Source organism: Chironomus tepperi, unplaced genomic scaffold, assembly GCF_022539635.2.
Source record: "Chironomus tepperi strain 1889 unplaced genomic scaffold, CSIRO-AGI_Ctep_v1 contig_456, whole genome shotgun sequence".
Lineage (NCBI taxonomy): Eukaryota > Metazoa > Arthropoda > Insecta > Diptera > Chironomidae > Chironomus > Chironomus tepperi.
This window is the reverse complement of record NW_027226578.1, coordinates 669,263-691,225: the sequence shown is the minus strand read 5'-3', so window position 1 is coordinate 691,225 and position 21,963 is coordinate 669,263. Positions and strand designations below refer to the sequence as shown.

Below are 21,963 nucleotides of genomic sequence, written 5' to 3'. Positions count from 1 at the left end.
CCCTTTTTCTTTCCATGCACGCATCTTCATTCGAACACACACTATACATGCCATTATATAAATCACTGACCTTCCCCTTGCATCATTACAGCAGCAATTAACTTATGTTACAAGATAGGAATGACTCATATTCAATGCATCCCTTCAAAAACCATTTAAATTGCTTCTTTTTCCTTTTTTTGTATTTTCAATAGAAATTGCTGGATGTGCTTAGGAATCAATTTAATCTTCGTAAAAATGTTGAGTTACTAATTAAATTATGGTTGCAAACATAAATAAGAGATATTGAAGAATTTTTGAGCAGGTTTAATTGCAAAAGTATCAGAATGGTTATTTTGTCTATAATTTGTGGACGTTACTGTATTAAAGCAGTAAGACGTAATTTTTATCAATTTTATTATCACGATAGTCTTTATCAATTTATTTCCTTAGTCAATAAGAGACGTTTGTGATTAACGAATGTATGTGAATTTTAATCGAATTGAAATATTGCGCAGTTTACAGTTCCATTAAGAATGAATCTACAAGACAGAAAATCGTCAAGATCTAAAGACAGTAGCAATAGACTGAAAGCTAGGTAGGTTTAATAAAAACATTAAACTTTAAGGCAGTGTTGTCCAAACTTGACTTACAGTAGTAGTCATGACCGAAACCTCACACATACGGACACTATTCTGTCAGTCACACAGATTGGACAAACCTGCTTTAAGGCCTTAAAATACAATTTTAACAATTTAAGCATCAACGATGAGCCTGAAGACCTAAAATCCAGATCCTGTACAACAACCAATCCAATCTGTGATTATAAAAGTAAAAACGATCAATACCGTGACAACAACAGACCAATACCTCCACCACAATCAAGAAGTCTACAAAATTTAGCTGGAAGTCGTGTGAAACCTATAAGATCAAAGAGTTGGAACTCACAAATGCCTAGCGAAAAGTCTACATCAAGTCGAACATCTCTTAGAGACTCCATACCACCATCAGTTCCCGAAGAACTTGGAACATCATCTGATAATAAAGATACTGACAACGATTATTTAGAAATGCGCAAAAAATAATGTACCTGAAAACGTGATAACGTAATTTTATAATATAAGAAACACTACAGCTAAGAAATTAATAGATAAGAGGTAATTCACTTATGACGTGTGAGATTTCGAGTAAGGGGGTCTATGCATATCATTTTGTTGAAGAAAACTCAAGTATAGTATCAATCAGAGCTCAAATTGTGTATTGAAAGTCAACCCAAATTGACTCAGCCTCAGATGACTCGGATATTGTATGGAGTCGACCCAAATGGCTCGGATATTGCAAGGAGTCGACCCAGATAGTTCCGATATTGCATGTGGTCAAGTCGACTAGGAAGACTTTTCCATAAACATCCAGATAGACTACGAGATCAGGTATAGTAACGTAGACCTCTAAACCCCCTGCTCTGGTATCAACCCTGTACAGGATATACTGATATCCTTATCAGAAATAGATAAGAATGTACGTAACATGTGAATCACCTCTTAGTATGTATTCATTCAACCCATAATCCACTATACTTACCCAAACAAGCGCTTCCATTGCTTCCTCAACTCCATTTCTTCCTCTACTCGCTTCATTCATTCAAATGCGTTAATATCTTCTATCACATAGGAATATAAATGCAGGAAAAAAAAGAATTTTAGCAAGCAACAATAACTCTCTCATCTGAGATGCTTCCCTTGTTTATTATTACTTCTGCATCGACGCTCGTATATTGAGAGGATATAAATTTAAGCACGTAAGTAATTTGATTCTATCGCATTAAATCGTAGATGATTCAAACCATTTTTTTTTTTTGTTTTGGATTTTTGACTTTCATGCAGAGAAGTAAAAAAAAAGGAGTAAAAGATTTTTCATGTGGCTGCGGGGATTTCTGGTTGTGTGTATGTTTATGTTTTTGCCAGCACACAAAAAAAAACATTCAGCATATTGCAAAAACAAGAAGATTAGAGAACAAGATCTGCTCTGTATTTTCATGAAAGCCTTGGGAGTAATTAACAAAGAAGCCTTTTATGTGAAGTGTGTGTGAGTGAGTGAGTGAGAGAGAAGGGACGAACAGTATGAAAGATGAATGTTATCATACATAACAGAGCCCAAGCCACATCATAAATGAAAATGATTTCCCATATAAATTTTCTCATCTCCTCTTAAAAGTACTCTGATGCTTTCCCCGCAAAAAAGTGATTTAATCTCGGAAGGCACTTATCTTATGCTGTTGTTTTTTTTTTTGCCGCTATTACTTGTTACCCCATAATCATTATCATCATTTTACTTATACAACTTTTAGTTACTCAATGCTTCATTAACGAAATAAATTTTACTTCTTTTATATGCCACACAATATATGCTCATGTTGTGTGTACTTTTTATTGGTTGCCAACAAATACTTTACACATGCAGTCGTTTAGCATGGTTTTTGAGATAGTTTTGTGGCTTGCTTTAACAGTTTGATGGATTATTTTAAGTTTATTGACATACAGGCACTAAATCTTTGGATTTTCACATAAATTTAATGGATTTTTCACTTTAAACTATTAAATTTCATGTCTTGAATAGAAAACACAAGTTTATACACAATATTCAGGTTCCATTCACTTCCGATCATCAACTAATGATGATTATTTCACTAAAATTCATAACATTATTGAATTTCTTAAAAATTGTTGTCAAAAAACTAAGGGGAAAATCAACTTTGCCTTGAAAAATTGCCTAAAGCTGAGCGTCATTTCGATAAAATTCAAATTTCAAAAACCGTTACAAAATCAATTGACTTTTTATAACAGATTCATATACTTACTTTCAACAGCGCTTCTAACCTAATTTCCGTGAAGTTCTACAATCTTATTATTTTTGGTAAATAAGAATAAAACAATTTACGCGAATTCTTTCTCCTTTAGATTTAATTGCAAAGCATTAATGCTTGGTTGGGATTTCGGCACTTTCTCATTCCCATGTTATATTACTCGACAAAGTAAATGCTTTTTCAAGGCAATAATGGATAAAAGCAAAAACAACCAGCAATTTTTTTGTTGAGTAATTAAAAAGAATCTCAGTTGAAACGTTGAATAATTTTCTTTGTGGTGGCACTGAGGTGCACTTTACAGATGAAGAAGAAATGGAAATGAAAATAAAAATTAAAATGGCAGTTAGGGAGAAATCGTTGGGATTTTTGTTGATGCGAAAGGTAAATCATGCAGATGATACGATGCATTGGGACAATTTTGAATGATTTACATTTTTTTTTTTGTGCTGAATGTTGTAATTGCTGTAGATTTATGGAATATTCAGAAGCGAATTTTAGCGGTATGATGGACGTTTGGGGAATATCCAGTAGTAGTTATGATAGGATGAGTGTCGGATTTGTTCCGTTGTTCAGCACTAGATGGAGAAAGAAGGTTAAAGTATGCTTTGTGCCACGCTCCCTAACAACCCTCGGTAGCTCAGTGATAGCTCAGTGATAGGAACATGCGACTGGTAATCGTAAGGGCGTGAGTTCGAGTCCCACTCGAGCTGTGATATAATGAAGTATCGTTTCTTCTCTAGAGCCTTAGAAGTAGTACAGTTCCGACGAATCCAAACTGATCAGTTCAGATCGTATGTTCAATTCTCACTGTGTGTGCTAAAAATATAACCATTGAATGACACCAAGCCTTAAGAGACTTGTGACTAGTTGAAAGTGACGTAACTTCTCTTCATCCCCTATCCATCCCATGCTGTAAATGGATGCAGCCATTCAAAAAAAGTACAATTCTATTTTTTACCTCGTTTTTCTTAACTTGCTTTCTTGTCTGTTTGTCTGTTTGTTTGTTTGTTTGTCTTGTTCAAATCTTGCGATCGATTTTTCGACCACTTTTACTGCTCCAATCGAGCTGAAATTTTTTATGGATGTGTATTCTCGATGACAATGCAATATTCAAGCATTTGTGAATCATAAAATTGCTTAGTTATGCTGTAATTAATTAATTTTTAAAACAAGCTTACGTATTACGTACATTTTACTTACGTAATTTTTACGTAGTCCTAAAAAATTTTATTTTTCAAAACTTCCAAGCCTGTCATGAGTTCAAGTCTCAAATTTTCCAACTTTTTTTATCGTACTTTTTCAATTCTTCTTCATACTTTTTTGATAATTTATAATGTTTTAACATAGAATTTTCCATTTTCACACTTTTCGAAGCTATTTTCCAAAGTTTTCTTGGAATTTAATATTTTTCATCACGCATTTTCACATAAAATTTTACGTTTTTGTCCTCATGATGAAAAGTATCGAAAAAACTATCCCTTTATTATTAGAAATTAAATTTAAATTAAAGCTAATATATAAATTTCTTGATAATTATAATTATAATAATAATATCAAACAAATAATTTTTATTAATATTATGAATTTAACCGCTTGTTAACAATAAATAATATGTCGTGGTGGTGTAATGGTTAGAGTACAAGTTCTAATAAACTTGAGGTCATGAGTTCAAGCCTAGGCATGAGCAATCTTTCTTTTTGGCGTTTTCTTCTTTTTTTGATAATTTTGTGTTCTTTAATAAAATTCAATGTTTTGATACTGTACAAGATTCTGTGCAGCCTATCGGTATAGCTTAGTTCTTCAAACTTATGCCAAGCGAAGCTTGGCCTATCGGTCTAGCTTAGTTCTTCAAACTTATGCCAAGCGAAGCTTGGCCTATCGGTCTAGCTTAGTTATTCAAACTTATGCCAAGCGAAGCTTGGCCTATCGGTCTAGCTTAGTTCTTCAAACTTATGCCAAGCGAAGCTTGGCCTATCGGTCTAGCTTAGTTCTTCAAACTTATGCCAAGCGAAGCTTGGCCTACCGGTCTAGCTTAATTCTTCAAACTTATGCCAAGCGAAGCTTGGCCTATCGGTCTAGCTTAGTTCTTCAAACTTATGCCAAGCGAAGCTTGGCCTATCGGTCTAGCTTAGTTCTTCAAACTTATGCCAAGCGAAGCTTGGCCTATCGGTCTAGCTTAGTTCTTCAAACTTATGCCAAGCGAAGCTTGGCCTATCGGTCTAGCTTAGTTCTTCAAACTTATGCCAAGCGAAGCTTGGCCTATCGGTCTAGCTTAGTTCTTCAAACTTATGCCAAGCGAAGCTTGGCCTATCGGTCTAGCTTAGTTCTTCAAACATGTTCTAAGATTACAAAAATATTAACTTTAATAATCATTTGACTAAAAAGTTGAAAATAAAATACTTTATAAAAAAAACTTTTAAAAAATCCTCGTTTTCGCGTGGACTAAAAAGGAGAAAATAAATTTTATTTTGTGTTGTAGAGAAATCGGTTTGAAAGTTGAGACGACAGATGAATCATAAACTAGTACCTTGATCTTATCGTATAGTTCTACAACTTAAAACGAGGGCGCAAAGCTTTGATGAATTTCTGTTAACAAGCGCCCTCGTTTTAAGTTGTAGAACTATACGATAAGATCAAGGTACTAGTTTATGATTCATCTGTCGTCTCAACTTTCAAACCGATTTCTCTACAACACAAAATAAAATTTATTTTCTCCTTTTTAGTCCACGCGAAAAACGAGGATTTTTTAAAAAGTTTTTTTTATAAAGTATTTTTTCACCGCACATCACGTTCATAATCTTCTCATCTACCTAAAATTCCGAACATTTATCACATCTAAAAAAAGAACTGACAATAAAATTTCACATTTCCTAGAACACACAATACATGGCGTATGTCTGCAAATAATTCCTATGAAAAACCTCAGGCACATCCTGAAGCTGAATATTTTTTTTTTATAAAACAATTTACACATTCATGAACGTTCAACATGTTCCGCTCAGGAGGGTTTCCAGTTTTTCATATTGTCTAAATTCATCTACTCCTTCCTACTTTCTTCCTTTGTATCCACGTTTTTTTTGCTGGCAAAGATTCACGTTCACCACGGAAGAAATTAATTCGGATCATTAAAATTTTAAATTTGAGTACGTGAATCATTAGCTTCATGAAGCATTTTCTTTTTTGTGCTGCTTAAAGTTGTACTGAATGAAAAATGTCATTTCTCGAGACATTAATCCTCACTGTATCGCTTTTGCTTGCTGATGATATGGGCTAGTTGGCTAATGACGGTTGGATTCGGACAGAAGAAAATGAGCAGAGAGGACGGACAGTAAGGACTGTATAAGGACAGTAAGGACAGTAAGAACAGTGACTGAAAGGACAGTAAAGACAGTAAGGACAGTAAGAACAGGAAGGACAGTAAGAACAGGAAGGACAGTAAGGACTGAAAGGACAGGAAGAACAGGAAGGACAGGTAAGACAGGAAGAACAGGAAGGACAGGAAGGACAGGGAAGGACAGGAAGGACTTTAAGAACAGGGAAGGACATGGAAGAATATGGAAGGACAGGGAAAGACAGGAAGGACAGGGAAAGACAGGAAGGACTGTAAGAACAGGGAAGAACATGGAAGGCTATAGAAGGACAGGGAAAGACAGGAAGGACTGAAAGAACAGGGAAGGACATGGATGGATATGGAAGGACAGGGAAGGACAGCAAGGATATGGAAGGACAGGGAAGAACAGTGAACGGCAGTGAAGGACATGGAGGACAGAGAACCAAATATATAGAAAGCAAGATGGACAGTAAATACATGCATGGTGGACATCACTTACAAACTACCCATTTCCTATAGTCAACCTCAATATCTCCTATATAATCCTCATCTCCCAACAATATAGGTGAATAAGTCACTAAAAAAAAGCCAGTTTAATGACCTTCCATGTTTTTCATCATGCAGTTTAATTAAAGTCTCGGCAACTTGCGGATACACAAAATATTTGATATCCGAATCACGTTGTGCATCTTCCTGAATATAATTTGTGTGATGATGTAGCTATCAACTAAGGAATTTATGTAAATAAAGTGATGAAGCTTTACATTCCTAAAAGGAATATGTGATAAGGAACAGCATTTTAAAGGCTGATGTGCCTTTGAAGATCCTTGAAGATTCAAGATTCCTCAAAATATTTCAATGGATGATGACAGGAACCTTTAAAAAAACTTCAAAGAATTTTGCATCTCCTTCCGCTGTACATGCTGCTCCAGAAAAAAATAAATCGAGAAGGAAAAGTTCATCCCGTGAATAATTTTTATGACATCACGAAATTGTGCTTTGTAGATGGGATAAGATGGGAAGGAAGAATGAAGCCGCAACAACTGTTGGCAGGGAAATATCTTTAAAGATTTGCATCACGTATTTTATTTTAATTTCATCCCTGGTAATTGCACTTTGAAAAACATTTTTCATTCTCTTTTAAGTGCTTCGATGGGATTTTCGTGTGTATGCGGATATGGTTGGCCTTGCTGCATGCTGCATGCTGTCTGCTGTACATAAAATGATGAAGAAAATTGTTGTTGAAAATCCTCTTATACCATCGACGTGATTTTACTCAAAATGTAGGGTAAATACATGTAGTTGAATATAACTAGTTGTTTTATGTATGCATACATAACATCCCAAGCAAGTTAAAAAACATTAAGTGCCATTTCATTGTCAATTCAACAAATGTTTTAAATCGCTTTTACTAAAATCGTGACAAATGCGTAACTAATTGCAGTGGAACTGAAAAATGTCAATTGAATATTTAAGTTGCATGGCGTGTTGCCTTTACATGCACGTCACATTACCAACTATATGAATCTATGAGACAAATAATTTGCAGTAAATAAAAATTAAATTTTCCTAATTGCCGACAAATTTGTTTACAATCCTAAACCTATAAATGATTCTCTCGCTTTATCTTTATGTAGGAACAAATTTCTTTAAATCACATCATGGAGGATAATAATTATGGTTTACATTTTCAGCATTAATAGCTACAACATGCAAGAGTGAAATTATTTTCTCGTGTATAACAACATGCACATAGGTTTTGGTGGTTCTTGTCGCATCTTGTGAACATTCTGGGAGAAGGAAATTTAGTTTAAATTTTGTCAGCAAGCAGCCTCGATCAGCACACCGAGTTCGAAGTTGTCCTTATGGAAGGAGAAGTCGGGAGGATTCGGGAGGAATCGGGAGGAGTCGGGAGGAGTCGGGAGGAGTCGGGAGGAGTCGGGATGAGTCGGGAGGAGTCGGGAGGAGTCGGGAGGAGTCGGGAGGAGTCGGAAGGAGTCGGGAGGAGTCGGAAGGAGTCGGTAGGAGTCGGGAGAAGTCGGGAGGAGTCGGGAGGTGTCGGGAGGAGTCGGAAGGAGTCGGAAGGAGTCGGAAGGAATCGAGAGGAGTCGGGAGGAGTCGGGAGGAGTCGGGAGGAGTCGGGAGGAGTCGGGAGGAGTCGGGAGGAGTCGGGAGGAGTCGGGAGGAGTCGGGAGGAGTCGGGAGGAGTCGAGAGGAGTCGGGAAGAGTCGGAAAAATCGGGAAGAGTCGGGAAGATTCGGGAGGAGCCTGAAGAAATGAGATTTCAATTTCTCAGTCCCTACAAACTTCCTATTCTCATAATATTCCATAAATAAACCAAAAACTATATTAATTCAATCCAACAAAACCCCTCGTATGCAATCAACTAGAACCCCTACAGCGAATACTTACATGCTTAAAATTAAGTTGTGTGCAATTCATTTTGTGGTTTTCATTTCATTTGCATAACAAAATGCAATTCCAGAACATTACTCATGTGTACAGATTTATGAGAGGTTCACGAGAATTATTGTGCATGTGCTTATAAGATGTATGGAATATATTTTCATGATGAGGGTGTATAAATTATTATTTTGTAAAGATTGTCGTGAGTTGATGTTGTGGATGCATTGATGCAGAAGTATTGATATTATTCTGGATCTGGATTTAAATGAGGATTTCTTAAGTGCTTTGGTTAGCAACATAGTAGTCAATCGTGAAAGTTCCGCGAACATCGTTAAATAATCCTAGGCAGCATATAGAACTAGCTCAGGGGCTAGCTGAATTACAGCCAAGTTGAGTAAGCATTACTAAGAAAGGGAAGTAGGATGGGAAGCAAGGGAAGTATGATGGGTGGGGTGGGTCTGTTGATAGAGACAGTGAAGCATTTGGTAATGGTAATTGACAAAGGTCAGGTATCGATTGCTTCAGTTCCGGACGTCATGAATCATAGATCTGTACGGTCAGTGCAGGAAATATGTGAAGAAAGAGCGGGGTTGACCCACAAACCCATCCCACCCCCTGACTACGTCTCTAAGTATAGATCCATAACCCCTAATCTAGACGGAAGTTCCATTCTCAAAATTTCCAGGCAACACCTCACGTCAACTTCAACTATCGATTTCATGACTTGCCAAATTCATATCATCCTCACAAACTATCTATCTTATGGATATTCAACAATCTCTACCAACATGTAATCTCTCAATAAATCCAACAATTAATGATGATTGTCCATAACTAATGAATGGAGATTCTTGAGAACTAACGAACCTTGAGATGATTACACTTAATATCTTTTCCATACTCTATTGATTTTTAGAAGTAGTTCATGGATATTTTTTGGTATATCCACATTAACCGCAATTCAATTTTATTCTCAGACTTGGTTTCAGCATCAAGTATTGCTGACGACAGAAATAGACTTTAATCTTTAATTTTATATCTATTTAAAAATTGTTTAATTCCTAGTAAGCACATGAATAAGGATTAAAGTTTTTGTAACATCTCTCATGGCACAAATTATCATCATCATCATCATGAACAGCAACAAGAGTAAGTATTAATTTCATGCCTCTAGATTTTGCTTAATTCACTAACATAATTATCGGGATAAAAGGGTTCTTAAGAACTCTCATGCTATAACTTTATGTATGTTGCCATGTGCACGACAATGTATGATGCTTTATAATCTCGTAATATCCTTATTTTATCATCTTAGAGCACTTTTTGTTGAGTAAATTCTGTTGAATTTATTATTATAATTATGGTTACTTCACTGTGCTAAGTACTGCTTATTATTTATCTATCTTGAGTAGTTTTCAAGATGCAATACTTGAGAGCTGGAAGTTAAGATTCATAGTCATACTCAAAATTGGAGTTACTCATCCTAACAAGCATAGAACATGTTCTTAAGATCTTGGTCTACTTAAATAAACTAGTTGAACATAATCCTCAACGTTTCTCTCAGCTTACTATGTTCTTGAAAGCAGGCGCTTTGTCTCCTTAGCAGCTACAAGAAGCACATTCCACCTGGGTAACCCCGACAGCCTTTTTATTGAATAGTTGCCTGAGTGTCAGCAGTTGATCAAAAAATTTAAAAATCATATCTACGTCACTACATCACTAATATAAATTCATAGACGTAGGAAGTTCCCAAATTCATTAATAACCTTCCATGACATCATCAAAAATCCCAACATCCAACATTTAACTGAGTTCCATCAATTCTCCCACAACAAACTACCAAAATCTAAAACCAGAAAAAATTTCAATACCCAAAATTTATATTTTTAGGAATGAAGGAATTTGACAAGGATTTAATGACGGTGTACCGCTATTTTCAGCATACCTGAGACACACAAAATACCATAATGTATACAAAAGCTGTCAAAGAATTTTTCGTTCACTCGAAAGTATATCGCATTACCGATTCCACGCGCTATTTTCTACTTTCATGAAAATCGCTTCATGTTGGGTGTTGGAAGTAGTGTAAAAAAGGATTCGAGAAACAACTTAATTTTCTCGATATATACACTTCACAATTTCGATACATTTTTTTCCTTCTTCTTTAACTTTATCGCTCCCTTAGGCATTATTGATTTTTTTTGCTTCCTTTCCATTCGATTTGATATGTGCCTCATATCCACAGCACGAATATATCTCCTTCTTCTTCTTTTTCCTTAGGTTAGGGGCTGTTTATACATTATGGAGCGAGAAAAATTGACTTTTTGAAGCGAACCTTCCTTCCTACTCAGGAGCAAAGCTTCCTTGGGTTAAATGACCCAATTCCCCCTACCCAATTCAGTACTTGAATAACCCTCTTAATTACTTGAATTACCCCACTTCCTCCTCCTCCTTCCATTACATGAATAACTTCACTCAACCTCCCTACTTTTCATGGCTAATATGACCCAAGTCACCCCAAGACCCTTTCATTGATTGAATAACCCCACTTCCCATTCCATTCCTTGACTGACCCAACTCCCTCCTCCCCGTCCATTACTTAAATGACTCCATTCCTCACCGCCTTCTATTACTTGAATAACTCCACTCCTCTTCCCCATCCATTGCTTGAATATCCCCACTCCCCCTCCATTGCTTGAATGACCCCACTCTCCTTCCCTCTTTCATTGTTTGAATAGTTCTTCTCCCCACTCCCCTTTCCATTGCCTAAATAGTCCCCTCCTCCATCAATAGCTTTGATGGCTCGACTCCCGACTCTCGACTCTTCCCCATTCCATTACTCAAATACCCTCCTTTCCTCTCCCCCTCCTCCCCTATCTCCTAAGAACGTTACCTAACAAGTCAACGACCCCCACGTATATTCCTAAATGCTTTATGTGTTATTTTATTTTTCTTGAAAATACGAAGAAATGATAATGTCTGGTGTTTATCATTTTTCCTTTCTATCTGCTACCTCATCCCTTTTTTACTCCTCTCATTCATTCATTCTTCATACTCAATGATGACTCTAAGTAGATTTGTTGTGTGTAAGGATTTCAGAATTGCAAAGTAATCTCAAAATTCCCATTTACTGTTTATTATAATGGATGTATTTATGGGGTAAATGTGTGGTAAAATATACATCAAGTGGATGACAATGTGCGATGGTCATTTTGTGGTTTGGACGGTTTTTTTTGGATGATGAGAAAATGATGGAATATTATTAAATCGATTAAAGTATTGGGATGTCTAGGAATGATGTATGGTATGTAGTTTTGAAGTATCAAGGAAGGAGGATTGATGAGTTGTGAGTTCGGTTCCGAGTGTCTTAAACCCTTGAATAATCAAGTGTTTTCAGCTATTCTTCTGATGTCATCTTAGCTGACTACCTCTGAATTTCCAATTCTAAGTCCAATACCCGAGCGACAAAATGTTGAGATACTTGCCGAAAGTGTCTGAATCCACCGTCATGGTGCTGCTAAGCGACATCACGTCTTACCATCAATACGGTGACGTAACGGTGACCTGACGAACACGTGTGCTGTCCGGGATAATATCTCTATCGACAGTTTCTGTCCATGAATTGTTAAGTCACTCATGTGCTCTTTAGTCATCTTCAAAGTCAGACTTAAACACCATACTTGAAAACTTGAGAATACCATATTAAGTATGAGTTAGTTCAATCTATGCTCCCTCATCATCCACACTCATAATTTGAGACCTAACAAATGAATGCCTCCCACAAATTATACGAATGAGATTGTCATGATGGTTTATGTTGTCTGATAATAACATGATAATCATGTGATGAAGTCGAGAAATAAATTATCATATTAAGCTTTAATGAAGGATTCTTTAGTAGATATTTGGTATCTAGATGAGATCAAGTTCATCATACTGTCTGTGGTTAAATCTTGGATTATGACTAGACAGACTAGAATGCATGTCTTGTGCTATAATGAATTCAAATTGCAGCATCCTTAAGCATTAAGGCAAGCATCCAAAATTTGATTCATTTATGTCAATTTTGACCCCATCCAATTGTCCAATTTAATATTTTGCCATTAAAGTCCACTTCCAATATTTGAAGAGGATATTTAATCTGTTCGATATCGTAATAATCCAATTCATTCCAAAAATGTCTATCCTTTCATATCATCATGATTTGATATATTCTTGATTTTATAGCTTCAAGTGTTTATTTCGCACTAATGCTTTTGTTTGCTTTCCATCTCCATACCAACGCTGCTGTCTGACTGACTTTCACTTCCTTCGTCTTCCACCATTCCCAACACTTCATTTCCGATTTCCGACTTTTTATCTCCACTTGTAGTTTATTTTTCATCTACCATGGCTATGCTTTGTTATTGTGATGGGGTAGTTTTGTTAGACAGCAGCAATAGTTATTTACATGATTTATTTATTCACATTTTTATAGTGTCAAGTACTTCTTTTTTCTGGGGTTGCAATGATTTCTTTTTGTGTTGTTCTGATTGTTTGTGGTTATTTGGAAGTAATGTCCATAATAAGATATTTTAGGCTCTTTACTTAACTGTGATAATGCTTGATGATGTCTGAAGACATATGATAATGTTTGTAGCTTACTATCGGCTTGATATGACAATTTTCAAGTAAGGTTGTCTGATTTATTGGTTCGATCGGAAACTGGTGATAAGATATCCGACCAAACAAGAAGCTGTTCATGCTGGAATTTTAGTAGGGAATGGGATCTTAAGCATAAAAACCAAATAGTCTCTTTACTCCAATAGCTGACTTCTAGATTAAACAGATTTTGACAGGACAAAGTCAATGTAAGCAGCACAATGCCGTCACTATGGCAGAATTGGTAAGACTCAAAAAATCCAAAAATGGCGACCCTACTTGAGCCACTACTCCATTCAAATCGAAATTCTATTGAACTTCTTCAGGTCTGGATTCCACAAGTCCACGAATTGGAGGTTCCTCCACTTTGGAGTCCTATTAACTCTGCGCTCTACTCAGTGTTGACGGTATGACTCGAAAATGCTTGCCCTAACTGACAACCGGCTGTTGTCGCTCCAATATGCTGTTCAGATTAGTTAAATATGATTACTGCCGTTTCAGATGCAATTAAGTTCCATCCATAGCTTGAAGTGGACTTGATTCGACCTCGTATGGAATCTCGGACAATTCCGAGCTCTAGCTCCACCAAACCTTCTTCTACCCCATCAAAAAACCCTAAAACCTCAAAACATCCACTCCAGCCTCAATCTCCCTGATTAATAGATATGTTATTTCTACTACCAAGAATTTTCTAGCTTCAGGAATGATGCGTGACGACATTAAATTTGTTATATGAATGTCTTTTAGCCTTTATCACTCTTTCTCCATTCACAAAAAAGGAAAGAAATAGTTTTCCATTGTAAGTAAGGATAGACACACAAAAGAGATAGCTAGTTAGATAGATCATAAAACGGCAGTGATACAAATTAGGAAAATAAAGAAAACTCAAAGAAAATAAGAAGAAAATTTTGTGCTTTGTTTTCGGTTTTTTTTGTTGCTTCCTTCGGTCGGTTGAGAAGAAGATCATGGATAGGATTTTCATAATACGTGACATTGTCTTTAGTTATGAGACACAAAAAAAGGTTTGTTTAGTGGATTTATGAGAATTAATATTGTTTCGATTTTCATTTATAGTTTTTCTCATTTAATTGAGTTTTCCGAACAATAAAATTACTCAGGGATTAATTGAGGTTCTTTTTTGGAAGGTATGGGGCGAGTTCCATGACATTTTTCAATACACAATGGCAAGAATGGATATTCATTTGGTATCAATATTTAATTAAAATTATGATCCTTTTATGAATAGATTAGATATGGTGGATATGGAATATTATAGACAGCTATAAATTGTTGCTCTTTATGTCCCTTAGAAAGATTGAATGACAAAGAATTGTTTTAATGAAAATATCCAAATGTGCATTATTTGAGTATAAAGGAACAATGAAAGTGAATTTTGTATTTATTGGCTATTTTTCTTAGGAAAGTATAGAGGGGGACATGATACCAAGTAACGCTCCCTGTTTTCTACTTACTCTTCTGGCCATTCCCGCCTTTGTCAACGCTCCCCCTTTCTGGTAATGCATAAAGTGACCATTTTCGGACCGCACCTATTCTGATTGTAAGACTGCCAACCTTCAGAGAGAATATTGGTAGGCTTTTGATCTATTCTTTCATGTTTATATCCCGGCACATAACTCGGTCGTCAACGGTGCAGCTAGTGGTAACAGAGGATACTTAGAAAAGGCGTGTACTTGACATTTGGTCAGCTTCGAGTCAGATTTCGGTTTCCCCAATCTTCAACAGCAGAGTGCCTACTGTGTTCCAGATCAGTTCCACCCTGAGTGAACAGAAATACCTAATAACTGGCAAGTTAATGCCCAGTTGAAATCTAATTCTAACGTATTCATTCACTACATCCAGTAGCTCATTAAAGCCACAATCCTATACCCCAAGCAATAAACTCCACAAAATCCATTCCACTTAAAGCCAAGAAAACAAAATTTCTTTGTAGTTCTTTTCTTATTTTTTGCATCATCAACAGAAAAAGTAATGAGATTATTGGAAATTTACTTCAATCGTTAAACTTAATTGAAATTTGATTTAATTAAAAATCATAAAAAAAGCTGTCAAATCGTCAGCAAAAATGAAAATTTTGTGTTCTAGGACAGAACTGTTAACTGCTACATGTTAATTAAATTGACTGTAGACTGGAGGTTGATTGAATTCTTGGGAATTTATGGTTATGGTAGGAAAGGTTGGACTAGGTTGGACATTACTAAACAGAGGGGTAGACATAAACATTTCTGTATGTTTTGGGGACCTAGGAGGGTTTTTGGGATTTAAGAGGAACGAGGGTTTGAAGGGTTTTTGGATTTTTGCCAAATTTAGGGAACAGTGGGGGACTTAACCCTTAAATACGCCATCCTACTGAATACAGTTCTTATAATTCTGACACAATACATTTGAGTATCCGACCCTTGAAGTTATTGAGAACTAGAAGCTCATACATACATTGTAACTTCCAAGGAAAACTCTCATAAATTTTGCACATCCATCGCTGCTCTTTAATATGAAATGTTAATTAATTTTCAATGTTTCATCATGGAAAATTGAAATGAGCTAATTACATTTAATTTAAAATAATTAACAGCATCAATCTGAATTTTAATTTACATTTTGAGATCATTTGGATATTCCGTAACACTGTAAGCAGCTGTTTATGCTCTACTTACTTATTTCTATCACAACATGTTTACATCCATTTGATAAGACGTTACTATAGTGCTACATAATATTCAAATGACTCCTTTATAGCTTACTTTGTATGCACATGCACTTTACATGTTAATTTGTTATGACGAATTGCAATTAATTCCATTTTTAATGTTGCATGCAATAAAATAAATATTATTCAGTTCTTCACAGTGACTATGTTGACATTTATACATTCGTGGGTGGAATAAAAAGTTAAAATTAAATTTGTTGTGACGACAATCAGCATTGAAATGCTTCAATGCAAATAATGCATGCGAATTTCCTAGGAAGTTTGATATTTATGTAGTAGCTGTTTTATGCTTTAAGTAGTTATAAAATGGACTAATGGAAACTACGTAAGTCAACTATTTATATCACTAGATGTAATGATAAGATTGTTGACGACCAAAGAGCTCTTAGAAGGAAGCTTTAGATAGAGACATTGTTGTACTTTGTATTGAAATTGGGACACAGAAGCCAGAGATTGATTCAACTATAAGTGCCATCTGAGGGAGGTCATGAATCAAAATTGATTTGCTCGGCCAGAGAAGTAAGTAAGTAAGATGCTGGGATGTATTTTGACCCCAATACTTCCTGCTCCTCACTTTTTGGACAAAAATTCTTAATTTTTTGGCGGTTTCGAGTCAAAAATCCCTTAATAAATTTCTGGCTACAAACCTAACTAGAGGTTCTGTTGGATAGGCTGTGAAGTCAGCTATAAATGTCAATATACAAACCAATGGTACCAGCTGCTTTCTATATTGCAAGTGTCAACAAAATGTTAATCTACTTCATGCTGACCTTAGTGCAACCTAACAGCATATGGCATATGGACTCTACAGTCTACAAAAGTCAATTTATTTCTGCATAATAATTGAATCTGTGAGCTTCAGGACCTCAAAAAAGATGAAATTTCACAATTTTCTTAGAAATTGCCAAAACTCTCATTGCTGCTTTTTGGTGTGAATTGGTTGATTTTTGAGGAAAAGCAGCAACCATAAAACCCCTCCAAAAAATCAAAAAGATAAAAAAAAATTTCCATAAAATTCTTCAGCCTTTCATCATAAATTCCATTTGAATTTAATCATCAGAAGTAAAAAAAAGCAAAGTCCTATTAAATGTTTATCAAAATAACTCGCTTTGCAATAAAGTTTATATTTATGGGATGAAATATAAAACTTTTTTTTATTCATTGCACAAAGCATTTCATACTGCTTCATTCAAATCAAAAGAAGTTATGAACAGATAGAACCGAGAGGAATTCATTGCAATAAATTTTTATGGGAGATACTTTGTGCAATATTTTGGAGGATTTTAGAGAAAATTGAGGCGCATTTATGAATTGAATGAGGTTGTTGAGCAGAAACTAAGCTGGTTTCGTTCCTGAGTGGAACAGGCTGTGATTAGTCGACTTTGGCTATATACTAAATTTGTCATTTGTTGAACTTGCTATGATATGTCAACTAAACGCAGCCTGAACCATTCAAAGTTATGTTATGATTTTCAAAGGAGGATGTATCAAACAGACACGGTCTCTCCATCATGCAGTCATCTGACTCTGCTACTCGTAGAGACAATAAAACGATAAAATTCCGATTCAAAGGCTTGAAATTCACACGAGCAACACAATTGGTCATTAGGGTATCCATTCTTTGTCTAGTGAAGGCAAGACAGAACAGGACTGGGTTTGACCACCATCTCCTCGCCCTCCTCTTTACTTCCTTTGACATACCATTTTCATATTCTCAGGTGATCCCTTTTCCATGAAAGCATATCATAGCAAAAGTACTGACATTTCTTCATGGCTTGTTAAGGTCATTTTGAGGTATCAGACTAAAATAGAGTCCAAACCCAACTCTACCACTTTAATCGATAACACGAGCTTCAATTTATCAAAAAAATCTAGTGAAAATATGAGAACTCAATACAAAAAAAATACTCAATTTCCTATAAATTTATGTAACATTGCTAACCATTAATCTTATCCTATAATTAGCTTATTTACTACATCCAAAAAAAAACCACAAAATTGTTCTTCCTCTTTAGTCATCAATAAATCGATACAACCAAAAAGCACGCAATAATATAAAATATCCGACAAATTGTAGTCTCAAAAATGCTTGCCTCTCGCAAAAAAAATTACATCGAAAATATAAAAATAAAGTAATAAATTTGAGCAGCTAGTTATTCGTATCAGTAATGGCACCAAAGACACAATAGACGGCAATGAATTGAATAAGAAGAAAAGACAAAAAACTTTAACGACGTTATTAAAATAACCCTTTTTTTTGCACAAGAAAATGAAAAAGATTTACAATTTCAAATAATAAATTCAATTCACTAGAACAGGAGTAGGCAACCTGTGTGACATGACATGGCTAGTGTGATGTGGCATGGTTATTGTCACGCGACACGGCTAGTGTACCACGACACTAGTGTAATGCAACTTGTGATAGTGTGACGTGACACGACTAGTTTGACGTGACATGGTTAATTTGATGTGACGCGACATGACTTGTAACACACGACATTGCTAGTGTGATATGGCAGGGCTTGTGTATCGTAGCACAAAACAGGTCGTCCAACACTGCACATGAAGAAGAAAACATAAAAGTTGTGGGCGATAAAAAGCTATCATGAAAACCATTAAACTGAGACAATAATAGCTTCAATGCATGTAATAATGGTTGTTGATTTTAGTTGTTTACTTGACTGTAAATTGCCTTGTCGTTTTATTGACGAAACAATAGCCTCGAAAAACTGGGAAGAAAAGGGGATAAAATTGGAATGGGAAATTAGGCAAGAAAGTTGATGAGAAATTTTACTGTTATGATTATTGCTGCTTGTTAACAAGTTTTTGAGTGGTATAATGTTTTAAATTATCTGTTCCAGATTTAAGCTGTCAACAAGATTGCAATCGTGCTGTTTCAATGGCAAAATTAATTATGTTTTCATGAATGTTTTGAGATAAAAAGTTTAACTTTGTTGTGAGGAATTTTTCTGCAGACATGAGCAGGGATGGGAAACCTGTGTACTGTGGGACACTTGTGTGTGGTATGAACCACATGTCATTTGTTGCTTCGCTCGTGGCTTACCACAATGTGTATGTGGTATCATACAAAAAAGGTTGCACAACACTGGATATGAGGGTGGATATGAATACAATTTTTGGATAACAATGAGCCACAGTCAGCTAGATGGATGTGTCAAACAGTATTCAACCAAAAATTTTTGGTTAATTTTATTCAAATAATAAGTTGGATTCCTAGTTATAAAGATCAAGAGTCTTAAGCGCATTTTGGACAAGCAATTGGTATTTGATACACAAATAGCTATCCCAGTGATGGGCAATCATTAGTCACGGCACAAATTGGGGGGTAAGCCTCAACCAAAACCACAGTCAGAGCTAATCCTTCATATCTGATCACTCTAGGATGTCTGGTTGCTCAAGATCAGATGCTTCACCCAGTCATCCAGCTAACCAGTCAGTCAACTAGCCATCCAGTCAGGCATCCAGCCAGAAAGCTTGCCTGCCAGTCATTCAGCAGATCAAAGTGACTTCTTGATTTTGAAAATACACCAAAATTTCATAATCCCATAACTTTCGAAAATATGCAAAAGTTCCTTCCTTTTTGACCGTCACGAGTCATTCCACACCTGAATAAGGGCGAATTCTTCCACACACAGACACAATTATTACCCTTCCAACAATAGCAACCCGCAAACATTAAATTAAAATAAAATATTTTTGTCATCGCAATGGATAAAAAAAAAAGAATTGTGCATTAATAAAATACCCATCATTGTCATATTCATGTATGAATGCAATGATATATGAAAAAAATATCCCACAGGAAGCACCAGGAAATTATTTATGAAAATTTTCATTTTCTCGTTCTTTTTTTTGTCCCTCAATTTGATTTATTTCCCCTTTATGCAGACATAAAAATTGCCATTTGCCATTCTCATTTTCAATTATCACACTGGTCGTTGGTGGATACACTCTTTTTTATCAACAAATATTTATTTATGAAATCATCGAAAGGAAGAGGAGGAATTGAATGTCGCAATTTAATTTCATTAACTTCCATCCAAACTAGAACAAAAATGTTAAAGTTCTCGTGCTGCTGATAGAGGGACTTAAGCGCATTTTTAGTACCCCCGACCAACGGGTTAATTTTTTGGTACCCCAAATACCCCAAAAATATTTATCTCGACCAACGGGATAATTTTTTAATGCCTCCAAAGTGATGTTATAAGCTTCATGTTTTTCAAAAAATTCGTTTAAAATATCTAAAATTTATAAATGTTGCCAAAAAGCGTGCGGGAATAATTTATCATAAAAGAATGAAAGGATGTGAGTTTGGTGAGTATTAGAATTTTAGATCTGTTGCGCTGTTGGTGGCAAGTGTTGCTTCATAATTGATCTTTTTGGTCAGCGAAGAAAGTTTGTAAATTCTATAGGCACATATATGGTAATTTGTCATATAGTCGAATAACCCTCGATGGCTTAGTGGTAGAAGCATGCGACCGGAAAATGAAGGATGTGAGTTCGAGTCTCAATTAGGATCCGTTATTCAGAATTGTGACTTTTTATGTAAGAATCACAGATTCTGACGAAATCTAATCTTTAATCTTATTAACCGCAACATGCTAGAATGAACTCTATCTGACCTTCCATCCCCCAACCCAAAGTGACCATTACTCTCCCACCTTCATACATCCAACATGATAACCAAAAAACATAGAAATTTCTGATCTCATTATTTTCATAGCAGAAGCATCTGGATACGGTGCACGAGCACATTCAACAATCAGTATCAACCAGCAGTTGCTCATAGTTCAAATCGCTACGTTATTGTTTTTATTTTTTCATGCATGAATATATCCTATCTACTGATACCGCTATTATTATTATTTTTATTATTATTATTATTATTATTTGTCCGGAATGGTCAAAAAAAAATAATTTTTGCAGTCTACGGGCAGTAAAATATCTATTCATAGGAAGAGTGAGAGAGAGAGAGAGAGTTATCCTCTATACACATCTAGGTACATAAAACATTCAGTTACAAACAAGAAGAGCACACACACAAAAAAAATGTTCATGCAACGATAAAATTACAATAGCTGGCAATAAATATTCATTGACTGCCCCTTTTTTCGGTCGCCACGTAAAATTTATTCATTGATTTTCATTTTCATTCTTCCCCCCTTCCAGTTCCTTTTAACTTCCTTCTCTGTTTCTTCAACAAAAAAAAAAACCTAAAATAGATAATAAATTTTATTCGTTTCCAAATTGATGGATCTCAGGGATCCCTTTTTGATGATGATGATGATGATGCTTCTATTGATATTATTGTTATTTCCCTTCCTCATACTCTATATGATTTTATGCTGGGGCTCTCTGTCTCAACATCAATATAAAAGATGGACTTATTTACTTTCGTTTTTCTTTTGATGTTAAAAAGTTTTTCATTCACCAGCAACAGCAGAAGGTTCCTTTTTTAAAGAAAGTTTTTTGTTGAGATGTGATGGGGATGGAAGTGGATTGTCCGATTATATGGATTTTAATGCATAGCATAAAATTTGAATATTTGTGGGGTTTGAAAATGACCGGAAGCATTGAGTACTTTCTAATTTAATTTTGAAAAAGGGGAAATCCAGGCTTCGAGCTTTGAGCTTCGGGTTTCGGGCTTCAGGCTTTGAGCATTGAGCTTCGGACTTCGAGCTTTGAGTTTCGGACTTCGGGCTTCGAGCTTTGAGCTTCGGACATCGGGTTTGGAGCTATGAACTTCGGACTTCAGACTTCGACTTCGAACTTCGAACTTCGGACTTCGGACTTCAGACTTCGGACTTCGAACTTCGAACTTCGGACTTCGGACTTCGGACTTCGGACTTCGACTTCGAACTTCGGACTTCGGACTTCGGACCTCGGACTTCGGACTTCGAACTTCGAACTTCGGACTTCGGACTTCGAGCTTTGGGTTTCGAACTCTTCGGACTTCGGACTTCGACTTCGGACTTCGGACTTCGGCTTCAGACTTCG

The 21,963-nt window shown here is 35.8% G+C and overlaps 1 protein-coding gene across 2 annotated transcripts; it reads left to right on the top strand.

Moving 5' to 3' along the window:
• Positions 1-437: 437 nt before the first annotated feature.
• LOC139098975 (uncharacterized) lies at positions 438-3,817 on the top strand. 2 transcript variants are annotated; one of them, XR_011545253.1, is made up of 4 exons: positions 438-577; positions 740-1,085; positions 1,651-1,777; positions 1,863-3,817. XR_011545253.1 is itself a non-coding variant. In XM_070651364.1 (3 exons), the coding sequence occupies exons 1-2, from the start codon at positions 516-518 to the stop codon at positions 1,062-1,064; spliced, it is 387 nt and encodes a 128-aa protein (XP_070507465.1). In that variant the 5' UTR covers positions 438-515; the 3' UTR covers positions 1,065-1,085; positions 1,651-1,785. The 2 variants fall into 2 exon arrangements, 1 of the variants encoding a protein (XP_070507465.1); XM_070651364.1 differs by lacking the exon at positions 1,863-3,817 and having other exon boundaries at positions 1,651-1,785.
• Positions 3,818-21,963: the final 18,146 nt, after the last annotated feature.